Source organism: Eretmochelys imbricata, chromosome 9, assembly GCF_965152235.1.
Source record: "Eretmochelys imbricata isolate rEreImb1 chromosome 9, rEreImb1.hap1, whole genome shotgun sequence".
NCBI lineage: Eukaryota > Metazoa > Chordata > Testudines > Cheloniidae > Eretmochelys > Eretmochelys imbricata.
In genome coordinates this window covers 64,286,539-64,312,739 of record NC_135580.1, presented here as the reverse complement: position 1 = coordinate 64,312,739, position 26,201 = coordinate 64,286,539, and the positions used below count along the sequence as shown (strand labels likewise).

At 49.3% G+C, this 26,201-nt stretch overlaps 1 protein-coding gene across 1 annotated transcript in view; it reads right to left on the bottom strand.

The window, feature by feature from the left end:
• The window catches only part of FRMPD3 (FERM and PDZ domain containing 3), a 46,003-nt gene extending 20,121 nt beyond the window's left edge, over positions 1-25,882 (bottom strand). Inside the window, exons 1-11 of the mRNA XM_077826518.1 lie at positions 25,735-25,882; positions 24,255-24,357; positions 23,002-23,047; positions 19,135-19,239; positions 16,665-16,772; positions 15,576-15,707; positions 13,756-13,875; positions 13,073-13,209; positions 10,942-11,068; positions 10,005-10,094; positions 7,772-7,951 (exon numbers count right to left, since the gene is read on the bottom strand). Coding sequence (XP_077682644.1) covers positions 7,772-7,951; positions 10,005-10,094; positions 10,942-11,068; positions 13,073-13,209; positions 13,756-13,875; positions 15,576-15,707; positions 16,665-16,772; positions 19,135-19,239; positions 23,002-23,047; positions 24,255-24,357; positions 25,735-25,882 — 1,296 coding nt within the window. The remainder of the gene's footprint in view (positions 1-7,771; positions 7,952-10,004; positions 10,095-10,941; positions 11,069-13,072; positions 13,210-13,755; positions 13,876-15,575; positions 15,708-16,664; positions 16,773-19,134; positions 19,240-23,001; positions 23,048-24,254; positions 24,358-25,734) is intronic.
• Between the last annotated feature and the right edge of the window lie 319 nt (positions 25,883-26,201).

Genomic DNA, 26,201 nt, shown 5'->3' with positions numbered 1-26,201 from the left:
TTTAAAAGTCATGGCCCAGCCCCTGAGTGGCAGATGAGGAAGCAGCACTCAGTGCTGCTGAGAAAGGTGGCTGGTGAAAGTGGATTTAGGCCACTTTTTTATCCTGCTGATCCAGGGCCACCTGCACACTGGTGTGCCCACGACTCCAACAGGCCATTCTGGCATCTGGGGATTGCAGGAACCCAGGGATATCTTCATTAATGATCTGGAGGATGGTGTGGGTTGCACCCTCAGCAAGTTTGCAGATGACACTAAACTGGGAGGAGAGGTAGGTACGCTGGAGAGTAGGGACAGGATACAGAGGGACCTAGACAAATTAGGGGATTGGGCCAAAAGAAATCTGATGAGGTTCAACAAGGGCAAGTGCAGAGTCCTCCACGTAGCATGGAAGAATCCCATGCACTGCTACAGACTAGGGACCGAGTGGCTAGGCAGCAGTTCTGCAGAAAAGGGCCTAGGGGTTACAGTGGAGGAGAAGATGGATATGAGTCAGCAGTGTGCCCTTGTTGCCAAGAAGGCTAACGGCATTTTGTGCTGTATTAGTAGGAGCATTGCCAGCAGAGCGAGGGAAGTGATTATTCTCCTCTATTCGGCACTGGTGAGGCCACACCTTTTTTTTTTTTTTTTTTTAAAGGTTAGGTTTGGAAGCGACCTCAGAAGGTCATCTAGTCCAACCCCCTGCTTGAAGCAGGACCAATCCCCAATTTTTGCCCCAGATCCCTAAATGGCCCCCTCAAGGATTGAACTCACAACCCTAGGTTTAGCAGGCCAATGCTCAAACCACTGAGTTATCCCTCCCCCCAATTGAGCTCTCTCTCACCTGGAGCATTGTGTTCAGTTTTCATCCCCCAACTATACAAGGGATGTGGACAAATTGGAGAGAGTCCAGCAGAGGGCAAAAAAATGATTAGGGGGCTGGGGCACATGACTTATAAGGAGAGGCTGAGGGAACTGGGATCATTTAGTCTGCAGAAGAGAAGAATGAGGGGGGATTTGATAGCTGATTTCAACTACCCAAAGGGGGGTTCCAAAGAGGATGGAGCTAGGCTGTTCTCAGTGGTAGCTGACGACAGAACAAGGAGTAATGGTCTCAAGTTGCAGTGGGGGAAGTTTAGTTGGATATTAGGAAAAACTTTTTCACTAGGAGGGTGGTGAAGCACTGGGATGAGTTACCTAGGGAGGTGGTGGAATCTCCTTCCTTAGAGGTTTTTAAGGTCAAGCTTAACAAATGTGGCTGGGATGATTTAGTTGGAGATTGGTCCTGCTTTGAGCCGCGGGTTGGACTAGATGACCTCCTGAGGTCCCTTCCAACCCTGACATTCTGTGATGCTCCAGTCACCCCCCTTTTCCACAGCCATGCACCCTATACTGTTGGCTGGCAGATGAGGTTGTTTGAGAGCCACTATGGCCATACCTCCCAGCTGAGGATGGTCCAGAGCAGGGGTCATTCACAGTGGCCATGCAAGTCGTGTGTTGCATCCTTAGGGTCTGATCCAATGCTCACTGAAGTCAATGGAGGGGAAACCCTGGCCCCAATGAAGACAGTAAGAGTTTTGCCACTGGCTACAGTAGGGCCAGGATGTCATCTCTGTTGACTTCAACGGGCACTGGCTTAGGCACTGTGTACACTTGAGAATCTGGCCCCTTATTTGCTTGGGCACTTGCAAAATCCTGACCTTTATCACACCACCATGCTATTTACTTTCCCCTGTGGTGTTTGCAGTACTAGGGGGAACATCACCAACATTGCAGGAACATCAGCAAACACCTACAGTAACAGGCATGATTGCAATGGTGCCTGCTGCTGCACGCTGGTTTACTTTTTGTTCTCTCCACTAGTCGGTTGAATTTCAGGTTCCCGTGCAGGGCACACTGCTGCAATGTGTGGATTGCAGAACCTGCATGCGAAGTTTGACATCTAAGCCAACCACTCCCCCCACATCCCCAGCTTTCACTAACGTTTACAAAAATAAACCATGGACACATTTTGATTTGTAAAACCTTAACACACCTAGCTGGACTGTGCTGTCTTTAACTCGGAAAGAGAGCCTGGGATATCAGAGAAGCTTGAGAGCAAAGCAATTATTTCATAGTGAATAATTTATTAGACAACATAGCTGCTACTTCTGCTTATGAACGATCTGTGAGTGGTTTCTGATATTCTCAAGCGTAACTGTAATCTGAAATTATTCACTGACATATTTCTGCAACTAACCCTTGGTTTGTAGTTGTGCATGAGCAGTTGTTATTAGAAGTCTGAGAAGCATTGGTTAGTTTTGGTTGGTCACATAAATCACATGGTATGTGCCTGTTTCCTGATTGGATGAACTTTAACCCTTAGGATCAGGTTTGTAGGGCACCTGAGATTGACGTTTCAGAATTATACATGGCCTTTCTACACGGACCCTTTAATGGTCACTTTAAAAGTTGCTGTTTCCACAGTCACCTCAGTTGCTCAAATATCTGCCGAAAGTAATCGCAAAAGGGCCATGGACATAAACAAAGCAGATTCAGTTGTTTATTCAAGTGACTGTCCAGAGACGATTTTTTTAAGGTATTTACCCAGTGCTAGTAGATGCTGTAGCTAATTAGGGGAATTCCTAGAGGAGAGAGCATCACAACCCGCCTATGCCTAAAATGAATATCTTTCACATGCCTTCCCTGCTGTTGTTATTCTGCAAAGCGCCTGCGGGTTTAGAAATGTGATGTGGATTCGACTCCAGGTCTCTAGGGGAAAAGGGCATTCTTAGAACACAGCCCCCTAATGGTTTAAAATCACAGAGGAAATGGATTTATTTGCATCCCGCTGTTTAGTCAGAACAGGGGAAGCTACAGGACAATAGAATAATTACAGAAAGCAGATTAGCACTTCAAGGTAATGATCTTTCTCCCTTTCCTTTTAGCCTGTCTCATCCATTGCAGTTCTGTCTAAAATTACCATATACCTCGTTCTGGGCCAGACACTCTGGCTTTGAATCCCTGTCTCTGCATGTGGATATAATTATGATAGGTGGCAACAGCCTCTCCTAGCACATTCCAGCCTTAAGATACAGGTGGACCCTGCTTGCCTGTACCAGTGGGATATCTTTCCCCTTTCCTCCTCTGAGGAACGGATGGGGGCATTTTCGGTGGCTTTGGGCAGCCATCTTGAATTTCACAAGAAGTCACAATTTGTGTATGAATTCACTGGGTGGGTGGAATTTCTACATGAGAACTGTTTTCACAGCAGGTGTGTGCGCTACATGGTAGGAACAAGGAGTGGGTCTGCTTCTGTAGTTGAGAAAGACTTGGGACCTTATTCATAAAGTTATTTAAAGCTGAGGAGACTGTCTGGCTCAGAGGACTGGCAATGCCACACAGAGCATTTCCTGTCCAAGTAGCCAGTTCAAATTTGGGGGGTCAGCGAGTTACCAGGTGAGAGCTATTTGGGGTCTCATTCTGGTTCACAGCAGAATGAATCAACATCACAAACTGCCATCGTATTTGTCATTCTTGTGGCCAGTCTCAGCTGAGCGGCTGAGGACTGAATGTGCCATAGACAAAGAACTACTCTCTCACCCCAACGGTAGCTGTTCCCTGCCTGGGTTGAAGCACACTGACAGGGGTGAACTGCGCGCTCTGTCACTGAATGTTCAGTGTTTGTCTGTGGAGAGACAGAGGGCTTCGGTTTCAGGGCTGTTAATCTGGCATCTTTAAGGAGCACTGAATGCACACACACAAAACGAGGCTGCTTTGAATTCATCTGGCAGCTGGGAACACACTTCACGCCAGTGTATTACTGTCTTTCAAACGTTAATAGCTAGTCAAAGACAAAAAGTCAATCAAAGGATGTTTATCATTCTATTATTGATGTATTAATGCCTTAATCTGCCCAAAAATGGAAGGGGCATGCATGCAAGGAAGAACCAGAAGGGTTATTCATGGTGGAGATTAGGTATTTTTTTACATAGCAGGCATCACAGAAACCTAGTGGGATGATGCTCAGAAGTAGAATGGCCTGGGGTGCAATCCACAAAGACGAGGTAGGAGGATATGGATATACCACTACCTCTTCACCAGTATTTGCAACCGTGGCAAGACATAACTAGACAATGGAGAGTGTGGTGGTGGAATTATTTTGGTAAGAATCCAGAGGATGGAAGATCAAGGAGGTGGCATGACAGGTGGCATCTGCTATAGACTACCAGGACTGGACAAGAGCAAGAACCAACCTGTGGGGGACTCCAAACCACAGAATGCTATATTTACTGGGGATTTTAACTGCTCAGACACCTGCTGAACAACAACTACAGCCAAACAGGCTTCATCAAAGAAGCTCCTGGGTTATATAGGTGGATGCTAAAGTAGAAACTCCAAGGAAAGGGGAAGTCATCATGGAGCTACTTCCTAAGAAACAGGAGCAGAGAGAATGAAAAGGAAGCTTGGAACCAGTCACCATGTACTACTTGAATTCAGCAGAGTAAGCAATGCGATCACCCAGGGCAGCAGCACAAGGGTGTCTAACTTCAGGAGGGCAGATTGTCAAGAATTACCAAGGCTGTGGGAGGAGATATTAAAATCCACCAGCAGAGAAGGCAGTTGGGGAATCCCAAACAAACCCATCATAATTCCAGCTCCACAGACTAGACTGGCTCTACATATACAAGATGCAAGGAAAGGGCTGCTGGGAGATCTGAGGTTAGAAGAACCTGACCCAGAGGTGGGGAGGAAACCACAGAAAGACACATAGAGTTCAGTTACTGTTCACAGAGGAAGGATCAACACATCAATAAAACTGGTGACTCAGTGCGAAAGAGGCAAAGGGCTCAGAGGAGCTTTTATAAATATCAAGGGGAAAATAAACTCTGTTATTTATTTTTTGCATTACTGGGTAATGCCCAGCCTCCCTAACTGAGATCAGAGCTCCATCGTGCTAGGTGGTGTTCAGAGGCATTGCAAGAGACAGTCCCGGCCCAAAGAGCTTAGAGGCTGACTGGACAAGGCAGAGAAAGGGTGGGAATGGGAACAGAGACACAGAGAAATTAAGTAGCTTGGGATATTCATTGGCTCACTGCCTCTCAAACAGACTCATTCATAACTGAGAGAGGGAATGAAATTAAGCAGGGCTCAAAAATAGCTGAAAACCTGAACTGCTTTGGTTGGATGTTTTCCTTAAGAAGAAAAATAAAGAAAAGAAAATGGAAAAACATGGAAACCAGGAGTCCTTGTTAAAACAACAATTACCGATAAAGACCAGATGAGGGAACACTTGGAAAATCTGTCCTGATATCAATCGGCTAATCTGGATGACATGAATGCTAGGGTATCCAATGTCCACGGAAGTCAATGGGAGCATCTCCACAAAGGAAAATGAGTACTGGATCAGGCCTTAAAGGAATCAGCACACAAACCATCTCACCGACAATGAATTTTGAAAAGTTGTGGGAAAACCTAAGAAGTATCAGAAGACTGGCAAAAAGCAAACCTAATATTGAATTTCCGGAAAGGAAAAGAGAGTGATCCGAGAGATTACGAGCCTGTAAAGCTATTCATACGTAAATGAATAGAACAAATAAGCAACCTGGTACTACAGTGGAACCACACGCAATAAACTGCACAGGTCTGTAAAGAACAAGAGCACATCGGGCCAGATACACTTGATTGCTTTTGTGATACAGTTACAGAATTAGTAGAGGACAGGAAAGCAGAGGATGGGAACTACTTGTAGTTTAGGCAAACATTTGATACAGTGTCCTATAAAATCTCACTCCTCAATTAATTCAGACTACTTGGATTACGGACACGGGTATGTGGGCTGCAATCTGGCTGAAGGACCAGAAAGACGAGGTTATGGTAAAGAGCAAAGCATTGAGTATCCAGGGGGCAAGTTTTGAGCTGAGCGACCCAGGGATTGGTGTTACATTTGGTCTATATTTAATATGTTGACCTAGAAGAGGGAATAAGCAGCACATTGATGGATTTGGGAGATGATTCCAAATAGTGCATTTGTGAACACCTCTGTGGAGAGAGCATTCATACGAAGACACCTGGAGGTTTAGAAACAAGGACAAAAAAATAACAGCATGAGATTCAGTTTGAAAAACCTCAAGCTAATGCATCTAGTGGGGAAGGAATGATGTGAACCAGAGATACGCTTGCTTCTCTTTCACGGAGACATTGGCAGGAATTTAGAGGTATCTGTGGACAGCAAGTGAGACGTGAACTTGCAATGTAATTCAGCAGCAAGCAATGCCAATGCAGATTTGGGCTGCATACACAGAGGTCTCTCATCCCACAGCAGGGAGGTAACAATCCTACTCTCTCTATGGCTGTAGGGCTGGAATATTGCTTCAGTTCTGGGTTCCCTGTTACCAGAAGGATTGTGACAATTTAGAGGCAAATAAGAAGGCTGCTAGAGGAATGATCGGGGACAGTGGCAGACGGATGGGGAGAGATTAAAAGAGCTGCAGCCTGGCTGAGTGGCAACTGAAGAGGGATGACATGCTCACAGTCCACAGATCTCAGCAGGGTTTTCACACCAAGGAGACAGACCATCTGCTTTGAACAGTACATGGGGGCAGGGAGGAGAATCAGTCATGGGCTGATATTAAGAAAGGGAACCTTTGGCTGAGTATCCAGAACACTTCCTGACAGTGAGTTCCTGGAGAAGCGTCTTCCAGGGGATGATGAAGATCCCAGCACTTGCGACTCTGCACCATGATGGGACAAACCCCTAGTAAATGGAAACAGTCATCATGCACGGGCAAAGAGATGGGTCTCTGCTGCGTCCAGCCCCTAGGATTCTGTGGAGATCACCTGTGTTTGCAGTTGCCAGGCTGGAGAAGCTGGCAAAGCCAACAGAGGCCGGTAGGCCTGGGAGGTGATGTTCTCAAAGCCGTTCCTTCCTACAGCCTTTCTTAAAGAGCATGGCTGCCTGCGGAGGAGAGGGGCTGACAGCCGGGGTTCAGTGTGGGCTAAAGCAGTGCCAGCTCCTGCCAGTTCGCCTCAGTCTCGATTACAGCACCCCTGCTGCTCCCACTGGGCCCTCAAACAGCACTGTCAATGCTCTCCAGTCCTGACTGACACTTCTTCGGTTCAATTCGATGGGCCTGTACTGACATGCCAAGCTATTCCAGTGTTGCTGATGTGTAAGGAAGAGACAGACCCCTCAGGTACCTGCCAGAGGGGGTATGACCCACCCAGGACGCATCCATTTGTCATCCCTGTCTGTCCCTGATCTGGTGGCAGGACAGAATTCCCTGCTACTCATATCCTGAATCTCCACCCAGCTCACTAAATGTATCTCAGTCCCAACCTGCAACCCCTCATCTGGTCAAAGCATACACTATCACAGTAGCACTTAGGAACCCCGACCAAGACCAGAGCTCCATTGCTCCAGACGCTGTACAAACGCATAGCGAGCCACTCCCTACCCAAGGCAGCTTACACGCTAAGTGGACAAGACAGACGCAGGGGAAACAGTGACTAGCCCAAGGTCACCCAGCAGGCCAAAGGCAGAGACAGGACTAGAACCCAGGTCTCCTGACTCCCAGTCCAGTGCACTCTCTACTTGGTCACCCCACTTCTCCAGTGGACAAGTGTCCAGGAGACATTAATGATGAGACCAACCAACACATCTGCACTCGTGCCCTAAATGCCATCTGAAGACAAGTCCTCAGAGGAACCCTGACCCACAGCCTCTGAGCCTCCTCATGAACCTCCCTGCTAGCCCGTCTCCCAGCTGAAGACCACGACTCCTTCTGCACCTGCCATGGGAGGAACTTGTGCCTACCTTGGCATCCAGGATGCTGGTCTCCACTCGTGCCACACCCTGGTTTTCCCTGAACAGCTGGATCTTGCTGACCTTGCTGAACTCTGACAACACCGTGGTGAGGTTGGTCTTCAGGTCGATGACATGGCTGATACCATGGCGGGGGCCCACCAGGAGCATGGTGGCCGGCTGTTTCTCGTCCTGAGAGGGCGGCCACCCCAGCCGAATTGAAAGAGAGACAGACGTGTTAAAAAATGCCATGTGTCTGAATGTGAAAAGGCTGCCTGCCCAACCCCAGCTGAGCCCGGTTCCTTACACAGAGCCAAGCCTGTAGTCAAGATGTTATTTACTCGACTGGCTGAAGTCCACCCTGGATCTGGGCTGGGGGGAGGGGTCACAGCACCAGAGACACTTAGTGCAGAGCAGGGGGGGGCAGCCAATGCTGAGAACACACCTGGAGCTTGCCAACAGTTTAATCCCTTTTCCGCAGTGTTGGGAACGGCACCTCGGAACAGCATGCAGGTTGCCAAGACTACTTAAAAATAAATAGCAGAATTGATTGTCTGCATGAAATATTCAGGCCTGTTGTCGAGCTACAGAAAAGTAAAAGCATGTTACAAAGACGGCTGGTTTTAAATCACCTCTGAGGAGGAGGAAGAGGAGGCCGGTGGAAGGGGAAGAGGGCGACAGGGGTTGGGGAGGAATTTTATGGAACAATAAAGGAAAATAAGAAGCTGATCTCTGATTAACAATGGCAATCAGTATTGAGATGGCCCTTCCAGCCAGGACACAGGGTGCTAAACTGGAACATGAAGGGAAAGCTACGGGTTGGACAAACACACACAGGAAAATAAAGATAAAGATTATATTATTATTGCCCTAATGCATATATTGCACCTCCATTGAGCCTTTCATCTGAGCATGTCAAAGTGCTTTATGAGCATTAACTCTCTGGGCCCCTCCTGGACATGCTAGGTCAGTATCCCTACCTTCATTTTACATTTGAGGAAACTGAGGCTCGGAGAGATGCAACTTGCCCAAGGATACGCAGCAAGTCAGTGTCAGAACCCAGGAATGGGATGCAGGAGACTTGACTCCCACTCCCCTGCTCTAATCCCTCAACCACACTGTGCTTAATATAGTCTGGATCTTTTTTTATGGAATGCTTGGAGCTGTTGGGATAGGCACTTTTGGAGTTTTTACATAATTATGAAGCAGCAAGTAAAAAACATGCTGCAGGAGACCAAACCAATGAGGAAGGAAGCAAGGTAAGAGGACGTTGTGAAAGCGGGGACAGTCTGTGTGGCAGGAAGGAACGATAGCAGATGGATGAAACTTACAACAGAATGGAGAGCCATGGATGGAAGGTGGCACAAGGGCCACTAGAGATGGAGATGAGCCAGGTCCTATGAGCACATGGCCCATGTGCTCATGGCAGGTCCTATGTGCTCATGGTTTGGCTGCATGGCCTTCATCCTGCAGTGGACAAAATGAGTCTGTGCTGATGAGGATGATTTTAATGGGGATGACGAGTAGAGTAAGGAGTGTACTCTGCCCAGGGAGATTATATCAGTGTAACAGCTTCTGAGACACTGCAGAGCAGTGGGCAGGCTGGGATTGCTAATCACAGAAATTTCAAGGCTGTAAGATCTATGCATCACAAAGACAGAACAGGGAACGTCTCCCGGGACTCAGTTCTCGATCAAGGATCCCTTCACATGCTTCCAGGCCTCACAGACACTCATGGAGGGGGAGGGAAAGATGAGATGTCCACGGGCCAATGACAGGACAGCCATTAAACTTTTACAGCTGCAAACAGGATTTCTATAGTGGAGCTGGGATTTAAGAGCACGGCTGAGGCCCTTTAAAATTAATTGGGTAGAAGATCATCTAATTAAACAACTACAGACACAAAGGTCTGGTATACTCATCTGGTATAAACTGGCACTGATTCACTGACTTCAACAATTCATACCAGCTGAAGATCTGGCCTGTAGTCAGTGGAGACTCTGAAGGTTTTATGGGCAGACTAGTATTGTGACCTCATACCGGGGGAGTTCATTAGAATCTGAGAGACCTTGGGAAATGTCCTGTCATTTATTTGGAGATCATGGACACTTGTGCACATTTGTGCATGTGTGTACGTGTGCATGCCAAAGGCCAACTGCCAATTATGCAGCACCCTCAGAACCCATGAAGACCCACGCAAAATTATGAGGATGGTCTACTCTGTATCGTGCTGGAATTACCATACCAGTCCCACTGTGTTGAAGAGGACTCCTGCAAAGGTCGGAAGCTCATTCAAGATCCGCAGATACTGGAGCTTTGCCTGGGTTGTTGAAACCTGAGGAAATACATCAGTGTAACAAGGCAAAGACTCAAGAGACTGAAAAAGCTAAGGAGGATCCCGAAGGAGGAGTCAAGGAAGGTCCTCTTCAGAAGCTTGGGGAGTGCTTGGTGCACAGTTTTTGGCGGTTTAGAATTTGCCATTGTGCCTCAAATGATTCATGACATGGAGACATCCCCAGGTGATGTGGAGATGGCAGCTGTGCTCCCTTAACAACTGAAGGCAAGTAGCTGCTGTTGTTGGAAACAGATATTTTATTTTGCAGCGGGGCAGGCAAACGTCTAAAAGTTTATTGGCCCAGAGAAGGAGACTGTCCATTCAGACATGCAAGTACTTCTGTAAACCCTTAGAGGAAGATGTGTCCCTCTGGGATCTGCAGCTCCCGTGAGAAATGGCCTCCCTCACAGGAACTCCAGCAGTGGCAGGGGCTGGATGGGCAGACAGGCCCGTCTCCCGCCACACATCTGACTCTTGATGCCCTGAAGCACAAAATCGGAAAATAATCCTAAAGCCAAGTTTACTAAACTGGTGACTTTTTGGCCAAGTTTCAGGTTGGTTCTTAGTTTATCTGAACTGACTGTGCTCCACCACAATTTACTACTGTGAAATCCAGATCACCCTGGCAAATGGATTCATGACAGAGAGCAGGCTAGTGGGCTGTCACCCCCAGGGATTTACAACACACTGTAATGGACTTAAACATCAATTGCATACAATAACACAAATCCCTGGCTAGCCATGCACACTAATAGCAAGTGAAAACATAAAAGCTCCTGCTGGCACACACCAGCTGCAGCACTCCCCACCCAGAACCCATGGTGGGGCTACGCTGGCTTCTGCTTACCTTGGTGCCACTGGGCGGCTGGTTCTGATGGGCCTTCAGCTGCTGAGAGAGAGATTTCCGAAGGCTCTTCTCTTTGATGAGCTGCAGAAGTGAAGGAGGCAGAAACGGCTCCAGCCCCCATTCCTTCCTGCAAGCAGAAATGACTTAGAAGAGAAGAGAGAGACCGGCAGGAGCTCAGAAGGGAGAGGAGAAGGTGACAGAGAATGGAGGGGAAGGAGGAGAACAAGACACATGGCGAGAACCTGAGGGCATGTGTGTGTGGGTGGGGGGCAGCTCTGAGACAGCAGTGGGCTTCCTCTAAGTCCTCTGGCTATCTTAGCAGGAAGTGGTCAGATGCAGATCCTACCGCTGGGGAGTTCTGGTGTAAGGGATGGGGATGGGAAGCAAGGCAGAGTTTCACTACAAGATACAAATATGGGGCCAAATTCAGCCCTGGTGTCAGTGGGTGTAACTATTCTGAAGTCAATGGAGTCTCACCCAGTGACATCAGGTCTGAATTTGGACCCCAGTTTCCAACACTACTGCTGGTTTATAAAGACCCAGCCACATTTATAACCAAGTAAGCGTTGGTCCCTCACTTCACTACATCATTTTTGCTTCCAAACCAGTAAGTACCTCAAGTTCACTCCAGAGAGGCAAACAAATCCAGAGCTTATCCTTATTCCAAGTGACTGGAGAGACAGTAGGAGTTCTTTCCCGTCTACCATTATTACAATTGTGCATTATTTCTTATCTGTTAGGTGCTTTACAGACAAGGTCTCTGCCCCACATGGCTCCCAATCAGGGCCCCTCTCCCGGTGTGATGTTAGCACAGACTTTGGTAGCTCATACGCTTCACTTCAGGCTGCATCAGGTGGGCTGGAGTTTTGGGCTCAGGAGGAATGGGTTCTTACTGCTGAGATGAGAAACCTCAGTCTGCCAAGGATTGGCTGGCTAGTGCATGTCCAGGATGATGGCTGGATTATTCCTCCCCTGCTCATATGGGATGGCATACATTCTGCCCTGCAATCTACCGCACAGGAGGAAGGGGAACATTTTGCAGGTTGACTATCGACCCCGGACCATGGCAAAGATGATTCCGAACTGCTGAGCACACAGCTTACGCTCTCCTCCCATCCACGCAATCTGCAGGCATTGCCAGTTGTGCTGCAGCTCCATCCTTCTGGCCATATTTGGCAGGATCTCAGGGAGCTGACTGGCAGGGTGCAAAGGATGGGAGTGGAGAGGCAGACGGGAGCTGGAAACAGTTGCTGGGACACTGAAGCATCCTCTTGCCAACAGAGAGAGCCAAAGCCATTGCTAAGCATCTACAAGGCACCACAAGCAGTGGAGAAGGCTGAACCTTGGCCGTTTTGGTCTGCTAGGGCTAAGAGAATGGTCTCTTTGGTCTCCCTTCAAAGAGTGCTGCATCCTTGGGGGTTGAACCAACCCTGATTTCAAAGCCACACTCAGAACCACTCAGTTTCAGCGAGCAAGAAAGGATTCTCTAGTGATTAGAGCTGGGAACCAGGACTCAGGAGATGTTTGGTCTACTTCTGGCTCTGACACTGACTCACTTTATGGCCTTGTCCAGGTCTCTTAACCCTTGTATGCCTCAATTTCTCCATATGTGAAAAGGGGATAATACTTACCTACCTCATAGGATGGGCAGGGCAGGACTGTGAAGGTTAATTCATTATTGATTGAAACATAATCTGGGAGCCTCAGATAGCCCAGGATAGGGAAATGCAAAGCATCGCTACAATTGTATGCTGGAATTATACAGCCCCATCAGGTCTGCCTGCTTTGGACACCAAGCTGTAAATCAGGAAATGGCCCCAGGTTCACATCAAACTTCCCCACCAGCCTGTGCTGGGTCTGGCGTTTGTAATGAAAGCAGACCCTTGATGGTTTCAGGCATCTCTTTGCAAATGTTCTGTGTGTCCATTAACAGCGTTGTGCTGGGCCTGCTGCCAAACTCTTCCCATCAGCTGATTCTGACCTGCGTTCCAGCTTCACCCTACATCTCCTCACCCTGAAACATTCACCTGCAGAGTCCCAGTGACAAGGGGGGAGCCCTGGCCAGGTAATGACACGTGGCTGGGGAATCGGGGCAGGGCTGGGAAGGGGGGATTAGGAGAGTAGGACTCACTCCACAGTTTTGAGGGACACCTTCTGGGCAGGCCGGGTGGCAGAGACGGTGATGTAGATGTGGAGGGCAGCCAAACCCAGCAGCGTCTCTGGCTTGGGGTCCATCCCAAAGCGCTCCCTGATCACATCGTTGCGGCTCTGGGATAAGAGAGGAGACTGCTCAGAATCAAACTGGGGCTTGCCCCTTGGCCGCTTCATAAACACAACACCTGAGCATCCCAGTCCTGCTGCCAGACAGTTCTGCCTTGGGAAGGCAGCGCACCGAGCTGCCAGGCACAGGCCGGCTGCTCTGCAGACAGCAACGGACTGGTTGGCTTCTCCTTCTACCATCTGCCACCTCAGCTGATCTGCCAGCCTTCATAGTATCTGACATCTCCACCAAACACAGGGGAGGAACACAACATTAAAGCCACCCGGAAACAGATTTACTGCTGGCACTGGCAGGGCACTCCTGGCAGGAAGCTCACAGTGCCAGTGTTCTGAGTGTCACTGTCAGGACACAGCTGGCAGGAAGCTCACAGGCGCTGCCAGCAGGAAGCTCACACTACCGGAGTTCTGAGTGGCACCGGCGGGGCAATGCAAAGCATGTTGGGTAATGCTGGGCCTGAAGTGAGCCTGAGAACAGCAATGAGGCTGTATGTCTATCAGCCACGGGTCTGACCTTCTGTCTGTCCTTCCCCCTACCTGGATGTACAGGTACTCAAACGCTGCTGGGTCTCGATGTAGCAGCTCCACCGGATCTTTGGGGAAGAAGCTCACACGAAAGAGGCATCGCATCCCCTGATAATGTGTCCTCTGCACCACCTGTCCCAGGGGGCGAACAAGAGCAGGTGAGGCAGGAAGCAAGAGTCCATGTCGTAAGGCAGCAGAGAGGGAAGCAGTCCTTTATCCAGCTCTGCAACCCATGCATTTCACAGCCCCCTTTCCCTGCCGTTCCCTGCCCGCTTTACCCACCCTGAAAATTGAGATCAGCCCAAACTGATACACTGGGGCACAATGCACCAAACTCTAGGGGAATTCAGAGCTGGATTGGAACTTCACAGCTCAGCCCATCTCTGCCAGGGTGGTCAGGCAGCCTCACTGAGAGGAGCTGACAGGATTCAGGGCCATTCCCGCAAGAAGCCATGGGGTTCTAGCAGTTATAGAGGCATTACAAGCCCAGTTTTGCAGGCACTTATAGACCAAGGTCATATCAACACCATAGATCAGATCCGATTAGACCAGACAGGTGCAGATGCAGGTACTAACATTCAGACCTCCTGCTACCTGACTGCACCCACAAACCAGGCAGTTAGAGGTCTACAATCGAGGATTTGTGCATGCAAAATTGGAGCTAAAATGGAAAGCCCTTTGGAAATGTGGCTTGCCATCTCTTAATCCTCTCCCGTGTGGGGGTGTCCCAGAGGGACACTGAGGATTCCCGGTTACACGAAGCCAGTGTTCGTACAGCAGCCCGAATTATTATTACTCTTACTAAAGCTGTCCTTGAAGCCCCTGCCTTTTGCCAAGGAGAAATGGGTCGGGCTCTCCTTGCAAGCCATCAGAACTGCCCCTCAGTTGGCCAGAGGGGGCGCTGCAGAACAACGTGAGGCATACCCTCCCTATCATGGGGCTAAGGACACTGCTTCCTTCCACACCTTTCCCAACCTCATCCAGTCCAAGTATCAAGCCTGAGTCTCCCATGCAACTGGGCAGACCCACAGGCCACTCAGTCAGCCCCTTTCCCCTGTCTTACTGGTTCCAGTGCCTGCTGAAGTGCCAGTGGGAGCCTGATAGCTAAGGAGCTGCCAGTGGAAACCTTTCTTTGCCCCACATGGCACTAAAAGAGTCTCCACTGCATCAGCTAACCAGAAAGTACAACTGCGAGTCTGAATGCTCTTCACCCCAGGGCCAGTGAGCCCCCAGGACAGGGGTGAAACCCACTGGGGAGGTGGGGGGAAAAGCCCGGGGACCCCAGGCTGGATGGACCTGCAGACTGGATTCCCCTCTCGCCCCAGCAGAAGCTCATCCCTCCGGGGCAGAATTAAAGCACATCACTCGTTTAGGTCTAACACTGTAAGGAACCATGCCTGGCAGTTATAACCAGCAGTCCTGGATTCATCTCCTGGCCACGTGTGAAGGCAGCTGCCTAGCTCTCCAATCTCTGCCGGGGATGTTAGTTAACACTGGCCTCCCAACCCTCCCAGTCTTGGGGGCAAAAACAATCTCCACATTGCCATGGGAGAGTATATAACAGATAGATCACCGATTGTTCCTCTCCCTGGGCAGTTCCAACAGGGCCTCCCCAGAGCACTAACTCCCCCAAGCAGAACTGATCCTCTGGGACCCTTTCCAGCGACTGATGGCACCAAACTGATTCCATCTTACACCTTCAGCCTAGGCCTGAGCTCCTTCCTCCTAGGTGGAAACCTCCCCACCCCCCGCCCTTATGGAGCCAGACCTGCTGCTGCAAATACAATGCTCAGCCTGGTGGCAGTGTCCAGCCATGCAGCTCAGAAGCTTACGTGGGCCAGGGGCTGCTTGTCCTGGAGAAGGAGGAACTTGTGGCTCTGCTCTGGGCTGGAATACTCCAGGACCAGGGCAAAATGCTCGATGTATCTCAGGGAAAGGCGATCCTGTAGCGTCACCATCACGTCCTGGCAATGTAACCCAGAGAGAGACACAGGCAGGGTTACATTGGCTCATCTGGTAATGTCTGTATGCATGTTTGCAGGAGGTACAAGAGCTGCTGTTCTGGGTATAACAGGGCGCTGTTATTATGCAGCTCAGCTCCATATTACTTTCCATAGGTTACACCCTGGGAGAGCGTTATCTGAGAGCTACTAGCTACACAGACCATGGCCTGTTCAATAGCAATGTATTACTCTGCACCTAGCTCAAAGGGAGACTAAGGGAACCTCCCTTACGGCAACACTAAAGGAGCAATCCCTCATTGCGTTAGGGGACATCTCTTTGTAAAAGAGACCTCGGGGTAGTCGACTACTCGTGGGAGGAGGGAACGCAGAGTATTAGATGAGCAGATGTAAATCACTGGCTGGTCAGTACTGTTACAACAGAAGGGATGTGTCTTTCCAATTAGGCTGTGCTAGGAATTAGGAGAACAGCCTGTTATTGTTAATGGGCTTTACAGGCTTAATAATAATCCACATTCCATGCTGCAAATGTACCCCCACCCCAGGCCAGCTGTGTACAAGGCATGTCAGACCCGGCTCTGAAGAGCTATAGCTAGTGCCAGAGCAGGGACCATGAGGGTAGCACAACAGGGTGTGTAGCACAGTGCATGCCGATGGCCTGATTCAACAGCAAATCTTCTGTTGACCGGAACAGGTTCACCACTGGGCCCCAGAATAAAGGCGGAGGCTGGTGAAATGGGGGAGGGAGAGAAGAAGGAGTCACAGAAGAAGAGCAGAATTGTACCATGGAAAATACAGCACCCAGGGAGGGAAACATGCTATTTATTATCTGGGGCCAGTGCACGGACAGCAAAATGCTTTGTGCAAGGCCACAGGAGACTGGGAAACAGAACGAGCGAATGTGATAAGGGAAACCCAGAAGCCAAGGAAAGGCCCGTGGGATCAGAGGAGGGCTTGCACCTTGACGGTTGTTCGGCCATCAAACGTGAATGACTTGATCTGCCCGTTCTCCAGGAAAACCTTCAATACATTGGGGATGAGGAGGAGAGCTTCCTTCTTCAACATCTCCTGGCAAACAGGGCCAGGGGAGGGGCGGATCCCCAATGGGTGCGAAACAGGGAAGGGATGCAGCAAAGAAAGGGGGCATTGAAATGAAGAGTACGGGAACAGGAGATGGGGGAAAAAGAGGGAGTGAATGGGGAGGCCCATGAAATGAAAGAGAGAGAGAGAGAGAATGTCAGTGATACACTGGTTACTGCAGCCTCTACTCCTTCAGAATTATGCACTAAGAAAAGGCAAATTTCCCTTGAAAATACAGCATCTGCGTTGAGCTCTTAGAAAGCACAAGGGTTGAGAATTTCAGAGCTGTCTGATGGATTCACATACCTGAATCTCCCTTGATCCATCTCAGCCCCCAGCCCATCTCAAGCCGTACAGGAACCCATCTGTTGAAATGCGCACTGCATGCGGGCAGTGCAGCAAAGGATGATTTTATTTAGCGAGCAACGTTTGAATTAGATAACTACTTCACTGATTTGGCTTAAAAATAGAATTTGCTAGAAGCGCTTTAAGATTTATTTTTACTAGTGCTGCTTAACAAAATCTTTCTGCAATTAAGAGATGTCACTGGGATAAAACATTATCGAGGCATTACAGTCTCTCATGGCTACCCAGAAATACCCAGGCAAAATGGCCCCATTCACAGGCACAGTCTCAAAGCCCTTTGCACTGTGGTTTAAACCACACAACTCTTCATTAAAGTCAACTGGCAACCCCCACATAATGTTCTGAAAAACACCTTCCTGGTCGAAGCAAGAGACACTGATCTCACAGAAACCTTCTCTGCCAAGGATTCAGTTTCTCTGACACCAAATGCCTGATCTGGGTTACATCGTTTCCATGAGCATTCCGCCATGAAAATATCCTAACAGATCTGCTGCTGTTTGACTGGCTCAGAGGACAGACGTTCTGGGTGCTTCAGCTGATCAGAGCTAGACTTCTCTGTGCAAGCACAGCACACTTTTCAAGTGTCCTGTCTTGATAGGACTAAACGGGCCTGGGACCAACTTAAGTTTTTAGGATGTAAAAGGGAAAGAAATCTGGGTTTGTGCCCTTTTTTGATTCCTTATGAAGGAGGCTTGCGAGGTTAAAAAAAGTTTCACGCTCTTTACATTAGAAATCAGATCTTTTCTGTCCATTTTTTTGATCCCTGGGAGATTCTATGGATGACTGGAGAACTGGCAGATACTCAAGAAGTGAAACCTGACTATGGGGATATGGATTGTTTAAATCTCGTTATTTTTTGCTAACACCTGTTTAACTCAAATGCCTGATGAACACCTAGAAAGAAAGATCTGGTAAATCTCAAACACCTGCTGTTCTGCCACATAAGGGCAGAGACCTAGAAGGAGTTCTCCAGACAAGGTCAGGCTTAACACTAATGATATTTCTAATATATAAACAAGCAGGAAAAAAACAAAACATGCTCTTACCCACCACTAAACAAATATTAACCCATTACAAACATTAGGCCATGTCTGTATAACGCTGTCACCAATCATTACTACAACTAAAGAAGGAAGAGAAGCTCAGCTAACCCTGCCTGGTAGGCCTCCTCATGAATGTTGGTGTCTGTGCTTGCTCTCTTTGGGCTGTCTGGTCCTTAGGGTGCTAAACAGGCTGTTGGTGTACCTAAATAATAATCCATGTACTCAGTGCTTCTCTCTGAGCGATAGTCAGGTGCTCTGGGATCCTGTCAGAGGGCAGCATGCCGTAATCTGCACTGCACACACATGAATACAACCTGACATTCATCAAATGGGAGAGTCACTATCTGCTTCCCAGTGTGGCACATCTGCAAGTGAAATCAGTAAATCTATGCATGTGTGAGGGGGATGGGAATCAATGGAGTGAGCCACAGTTTGCACTCACTGCCCTGAGCCTCCTCCCAGTCTGCTTTGCTCTGCCGCAGGGCAGTTCCAAGACCACACTCTGGCATGGACCAAAGCTACCCTGAGAGACAGACACCCTGCCCCTTCACTTGTGGCCTAATCAATCAGGGATACATATGAGATGTACATATTGGTCTATCCTTCCCGTTCATGGAGATCTACAAAGCAGCTGCATGTCCTTCACAAAAAGCTTATCTGGGACACAGGTGGACCTTACAACTAGATCGGATTCCTGCAGAGCATTGTGGATCACATGCCAGCCCTATTACCTGTACTCACAGATCCCTCTGTCACGACACACATCACAACCCTTTGTCCACTATATGTGAAGTTAGACGGACCACAGTCCATTGCTTACAAGCTGATTAGCCGAGGTCTCTCAGGCATCACCCCAGGAAGAGCCATCTTTCAGAGGAGCAGACTGACACCAGAAATATCCACATCAGTGCAACGGCAGAAAAAGAAGGAGCAGCACTTACTGGATCTGTCTCACCAACCGTGACCTGTTCTGAAAATCGGACCTTCACTGGATTGGACCTCAGTTTCGCTTTCTTGGCTGCACTGATGAAAGCAGATTTTGGGGACTGCAAAGAGAACACAGGGTGTTAAACATCTGTCCTTGCAGCTGGAGCTTGGGGAGGGGGAGAGAGAGACTCTCCTTGGAGGTGGTGCAAGAGAGAGGCAGAAGAGAAGCATTGATAACATTAGGTAACAGAACACATGCAGAAATTCTTGATGTTTTCACATGCCCTGCTGGAGAGACAGGCCCCTTAGGGAGCGCCACCACTCCAGTCCCATGGGAAAGTAGGCCTGGTGCTGGGGCAGGGATGGGCACAATCCACAGGGAGGGAAACAGCCATAAACTTCATCCTCAGTTTCCGGAGCATGTGGGGGAGTGGGGACAAGGACCTGCTAATGGCTGCCTAAATCAAAGCTCAGCTAGCATGCCTTGGGCTGCTTCACCCGACACAAACCTCACCTCTGTGTGACATGTCTATGGCACTGGTGGTAGCAAGGTGAGGCACACAGCACAGTGAATGGGAGCAGTAGTACATGTTAGCAGTCATGGATCCATGCCTGCAGTGCACTCCCACTACCAGCTGGAGGCACTAACAACATGATGGGTGTCTATATCCCATCCACCTCCTCAAGCTGGGGTCACCACCACAACCCACTGAGTTTCCACCTGCCCGATGATAAAGAACCCTCAGGAACCTGTGTGGAGAGGGGAGGGGAGGTGCAAAGGCGCACTGGCAGAAGCAATGTATGAGTCTGCAAGCACCGGGTGGCAGCAGAGAAGACTGATTGAGGAAGAGAGTTGGAGCTTTTGGATCAGAGTAGTTCTGTTGAAGCCAGTGAGACTGCACTGATTGACACCAGCTGCAGATGTGGCTCTCCACGTCTAATTCACTGGTTCCTGAATACAGTCCAGGCTGCTAGTGAGTGAATCGCATTGCCCAATAATGGCCACGTGAAATGGCCCGGTGGTCTCATTCCAGTGCCTAGTGGTCAGGTGGCATCCTCACAAGCATCACCGTGGCACTAAAACCTCACAGGCTTAGCACACAGGCCACAGACCAGAGCTCAGCAATATTGTTTGCCAAAACCTTTTCCTGTAAAAAGTGCAGATTTTGGTTGACTGAAACATTTCACAAAATTGTGGTGATTTTGCCAAATTGTTTCATTCGGGGGGTGGGGGGGGGTGGGGGGAGCCCTAAAAATTCAGAAAAAACTGCAATGTTTCGTTTTTTTTATTCTAACCACTTTTCATTTAGAAACATACTTCAATGTTGTAAAAAAAACCCAAATGTTTAAAGATAGCTAAAAAATGAAATCAAATGCTTAGTTTAGACCCAAACGGATATTTTTTCAACTTTTCAGTTTGTCGAAAATGTCAAAAAAAAACCACCCCAAAAAACAAACGTTTTGGGTTGATCCCAAACTTCCCCCCACCCTGATTTTTTGGAACAGTCAGTGAAGCAAAAAAATAAAATAAAAATCAGTTATTGGCACAGCTCTCAGGCTGGACTAAGCCCTGGAGTGCTACTGATCCGTGTTGCCTTTACTGGTGGTCTCTCCTGGTCTGGAGTCACACTGTCAGTGGTAGGGGACAGAAGTTTGCATTGCAACGGCCTGCGCAGGTTGGACTAATGTAAATCAAGGTGATTTAGATCACCACGTAGAAAGCCTCAATTTAAATAATCTATTTTAATCAATTTTTCCATTTGCACGTCAGTTATTTCCAAAGAAATGTGCATTCTCATTCATTGATATAATCATTAAACATGTTGATTTACAACTAAATAGAGCCTTTACACTAGATTTGGTACATCTTTTTGCTACCTACAAGGATACACTATAACTATACACATTTATTTAAGCAATTATCTAGCTTAATATTTTCAGATTCTTATTATACATTTTTAGCCTGATAGAGTAAATAAGCAATATACTATATTCTATTTTTTCTCATGATTCAAGCTGTATTAGAATGGTAACTAGAATTTAATTAAATACACAACAGTATATAAAATTTATTTTTATTAAACAAACCAAGTCCTTAATATGCTGCTGTTGTGCCATATTTATAAAGCTTGATCTCAAAAGTTAGATGTTCCCCCCTGATTCTTTCTTTATATAGAAAAACAGCCTTCAACTCAAAGTTTTCGACAGAGGCTCATGGATTCAGCATATTCATTTTTTATTTAAATATTTTAAGAGATTATAATAAATTTAGGCTTTTAATATAATTTGTGTTAAATTCAGATTTCATTTTAAACAGGTTTATTTTTAAAAAGAAAAAGTGATAATGTAAATGGCAAAATAAAAAAATCTGATTTAAATTAAAAAATCCGATTTAAATTAAAAAAATCCATTTTTAAATTAAAAAAAAATCATCGATTTTTATCCACCCTGGGAAGGCGCCCAGCACCGCTGCACCACTTTTCCCACAGGCTTCCACTGAAGGTAGCTCTTCTCCTCCCACCCCAGTCAGGCTTCCTGTGCTATCCCCTTACAGTGACTCCTGCTGGTGGAGGCTGGTCCTGCAGTAGCTATGTGCTCCCCAATGCTCAGCGCTCCTGAACGCCATTCAAGGCAGCTGTAGCCTGGCCGTAGGATGGGTCCATCCTTTCTAACTGCAATGAGTTTTGGCTTCAGATACGGTGCTGGAATATGTAAGTGCCTCCTGTGCTCTTACAAGCTACTCAGGGCAGACAGAGACCAGCCACTTGAAGAATGCTTTAAAAAGAAGGGCCCTTTCCCCTGCTCTCCTCAGGGGCCACTAGGGCACAGGGAAGGTCCAGACAAGACACAGGAAAATACAGCACTGTCACCCTGGCAAAGGAACCACCAGGTTGGGATTTGCTGTTAGAGCCCACCAGGGGTTAAGAGTAAAATATCTTCCCTCTGGTATCACCAGTGGCTCCATAAAACACACCAGGCAGCCTGGGGACTGCCGTCATCCCAGGGACTTTTTTATTTTTATTATTCCTTCTCATGGAGAGAGCGTTTCACAGCCTTACTAGCCAAAGGAGATGGGAGAGGGAGAGACAGCCAAGAGATCCTTACCCTCAGATGGACTGTTGGAGCCTGGAGAATATTCCTGGATTATTTTCTCCAACTGTAATAAATTCCAGTGAGTATGGAAGAGGTAATAGTGCTGAAAGCCGGGAATGGTGAGGGTGAGCAGGGTTGGATAAGCTTCCCCAGAGGGTTGTGCAATGCCCCTCAATCCTGACCTGCATTACCCACCCCCACTGTGCCAGTCCTGGGCTCCTACAGCCCAGCCAATGCCCCTCAATCCTGACCTGCACAGCCCACCCCCGCTGTGCCAGTTCTGGGCTCCTACAGCCCAGCCAATGCCCCTCAATCCTGATCTGCAGAGCCCACCCCCGCTGTGCCAGTTCTGGGCTCCCCACGCTCAGCCAATTCATTCTGGCTGGCAGTACCCCTTGGTATCCTCTCCTGGGTCTCTATCGTGCACATCCTGCTGCTCTGACCAGATTGGATGATGAACTTCTTGGATTTGGACAAACATTTGTTGAGAACAAGGCTGAGCATGTTCATCTGGGGCCATCACAGAACACGGAATCAAGTCTCCAAAGGAGAAACGCTAATGCTCTTACCCTGTGTGCTCACTGGCTCCCCACAAACTGCGCTTCTCTCTCAGAAGCCTCAGCGTGACCTAGACGGAGCAGCCATGTGTTGTCTAGGTCACCTCCTAGTTCAATGGGCATCTGCATAGGCCTGGATTTCAGATCTCCCTGGCCCTGAAGCATTCTGTGTCTTCCCTGTCAGAGCTGGAGGCCCCTGTGTTCTAAGAGCATGGGGCTCCCGGATCTCACCTGGTGAGTCTGCAGCACAGTCAGGATGATGAAGTCCTTGGAACTCCTACAAGAAAAAGGACAGGAGGGAAGGTTAATGGACAGGTTTGCTCTCAGCCCCAGGACACAGGATGCATATGGAAACGATGGGATGAAAACACCACTTGGAAGAGCCTGGCTGAGAGTTCAGACAGCAAACTCTCTCCCCAGCCAGCGGCTCAGATTGTCTCGGTCTCCTAGAGCAGCTTTATGCGTCACGTAATAAGTGTGCTGGCAGTGCCTCATACAGATGCTGCAAATGTCTCTGCCAGCTGGGGATGTTTGGATCTCTGTAGTTTCTTACTCTGCTATAGAGATATTATTGAATAGACTGTGTTAACTAGAGAATCACAGCTATTCCAGAGCCCAGCATGACTTGCTCTAATCAATCACACACAGCCTAGGTGGATAATTGTCTGAGGCGTGGCTCCTGGGTTTGGGCAGGGCTCAAATGAGTGAGGATTACTGGGGATCCCCCAAACCAGAGAGGGAGTGCTGAAATAAAGAGCCTCTTCTTAGCACCTGGGTCCTTTCCCAGCTGTGACACCAGAGCTGAGAGGACAGGCAAGCTGGTGGGGAAATGGGATAGGGTGAAGGGGCCAAGTTCCCCTCCCTCACCCCAGCCTGAATCACATCTCTCCTTCAGCTCTCTGCCTTTCATATTCCAGTCTTGGTCTTCTCCACAGAGCATGCAGGGACCAATTCCAGGTCTCAGGCCACTCCTGAGAGGGGTCCCTGGGTGAGCTTCATGCACAGCGGGGACTGAGTCTCATTTGTGTTCTGATCTATATAAAACTCCTGTGGCTCCGTAGCCTTCAGAGCTGGACGGGTGCCAGAAAGGGTTTTGACTCAGGTGGACGAGCGTGTGGTGTGGATGAAGATTAATCAAAGAAACTTCCTGTCAGTGCCAGCCTTCAGCGGGGTGAGCTTCCCCACAGCATTGCCTTGCCCGTGCTAACTCAACTCTGGCAGGGTGAGCTTCCTCACAATAGTGCAGAGCCAGAGCTGACTCCAGCAGGGCCAATTTGATCACTGCAGTACCTGAATGTGGCTCCTGAGGCCTCAGCCATGCATATTCCATTGCAGCGGTGCCCAGATACTGCCAGTTATCAGGTCTCTTGGCTAGCGGTTCTGGGATCACCCCCTCCAGCCCTTTGAGAGACGTAAGTGCTAACATCCCTTTCTGCCTGCCCTTTCCCCGGCACCCAGGATGGGGTAGGGGAGAAGTCTGTTACCTGACCAGGTCAATGAATCTCTCTCTGGAGGCTTCACTCACATCCTCATCATTTATGGCCACAATCTGGTCTCCTGCCAAGAGTTTATCCTCAGAGGGGCCTCCTGCCATGGAGAGGAGAGTAGGTGTTAGAGCCCGTGCCTGCAGCATGGAGCATTCCCTGTTTCAGTCTGTGGGGGGGGTGGGGGTGGGAAGTGAGCAGGGGAATGGGGCTCTGTGCTGCCCGGAACAAAAGGAGCAGGCCTCAGGCCCCGCCATTCTCAGAGCTCAGTGAGGGGGCTCTGTTCCCAGCTCAGCTGGCCCACACACAGCTCCCAATGGGATGAATGGCAGTGACTCATCTAATAACCCTCCTATGCGGCCTGCTCCTGCTGTTCAATGAGAAACCAGTGCCACGTAGAGGGGCCAGTTCCAGCTTCTCAAAGAACTGGGTTGGGAAGGCCAGGGGCCCGGTCACAAGCTGGGCTGAAACCCAGCCAGAGGAACTGGCTACGTGTCTACTGGTGCCCCAGAAAGACGGGATCTGTCTTCCCCAGTTACTTCTTCCTCCCTTCCTCCACCAACCCACTCGGTGTAGCCCATCCAGTGTTTCTGCTTGCAGCTCTACTGTAGCCACTTTCTTTCACCAGCCTACCCCAGAACCCTTTGCAATGGCAGCAACCCTGCTGCACACCATGGCAGTCTGCCCAGACGCTTCTGTAGGGCATGGCAGGGGACTTTGCAACTCCTGACTCAGCAGCAGCAGAGACTCTTGGAAGGGGCCCTGGAGGAGAAAATGCCCCTGGGTCTGGACAAGGGGCAGGTAACCATGGCGCTGCCGGTGCCCATTTATAAGTGGCATGTTGTGTGCCCCCCATGTCCCCGGCTGCTCTCTGCTTTCCTCTTGTACTCCCCTCCTGGGTTCTGCTCTTTCCCCTCAGTGGATGCTCTCCGTCACTCCTGCTCACTCAGCTCAAAGCCTCTCGATCGCCCTGTTAGCCAGCATGGGCTGTGGCTGGCTCGCACAGGTCCTGGCTACCGCGGACCCTGTGGCTGCTGACAGGCAGCATGAGGCCCCCTTCCTCCCACTGCCCCCTCTCCACCATGGGCAAGGCACAGTGGGGCGCAGGACATGGAGTGGACGTGGTTGCTGTACTTCCAAGATCTCTCAGACACAATCCTGTCTGTCGCAGACTGTGTCTCTGAAGGCCCCTGCCTTCAACAGTCAATTCCTCCCAGCCTCTACCCCATTGTCAGCAACAGGCGAGAAAACAACAACACTCACACCCATCCCACCCAGCACTCCAGTGTCTGCCTCAGGGTGCGAGCCCCCAGCTCCCAGCCTGCAGCGCCCATATCCCAGGCAGGATGGCAGTATCATGCCAGCCAAGCAGCTCCCACTCCTTTGCCCGTTCCTTGCTTCCCACTTGTCTGATCTGCTCCACTCTGGACAGTCCCTTTCCCTCAGGTGGCTGTGAGCCAAGCACATAGCCTGTGCCTACCTGCTGTTACCGAGCGCACCACCACTGGCCTCTCACTGCCGGCCACGAAACCAAAGCCGTAGAGGGGGTCACGCTGGATTTTCACCTGTCGGAGAGCGTCTGAAGGCAGCTGACCACATTCCATATCATCACAGCTCTCCTCCTGCATCACATGACTGGAGAAGGAGACAGGGCATGTAACAGAGTTGTATCCCAAACACAATCTGGCGACAACACAGGGCAGGGGGCTGGGAGCCAAAAGGCCACAGGGCACCAAGTCGTTATACTGACCTCCCTCAACCAGGCTTATTCTCCACCAACCTCATTCCACTAGGCAGAGGAGCCATGCTGCTTGCAGGAGTGCAGCTCTGACGTAGTTCAACCCCACGGGGGCTGTGCCTTCCCTCCTGAGAGAGTGTGCTTCACGTCTTAGGTGCCCCCAGCCAGGAAACAAGGGGGATCAAGGTTGGGATTTGAACCTCGGAAGG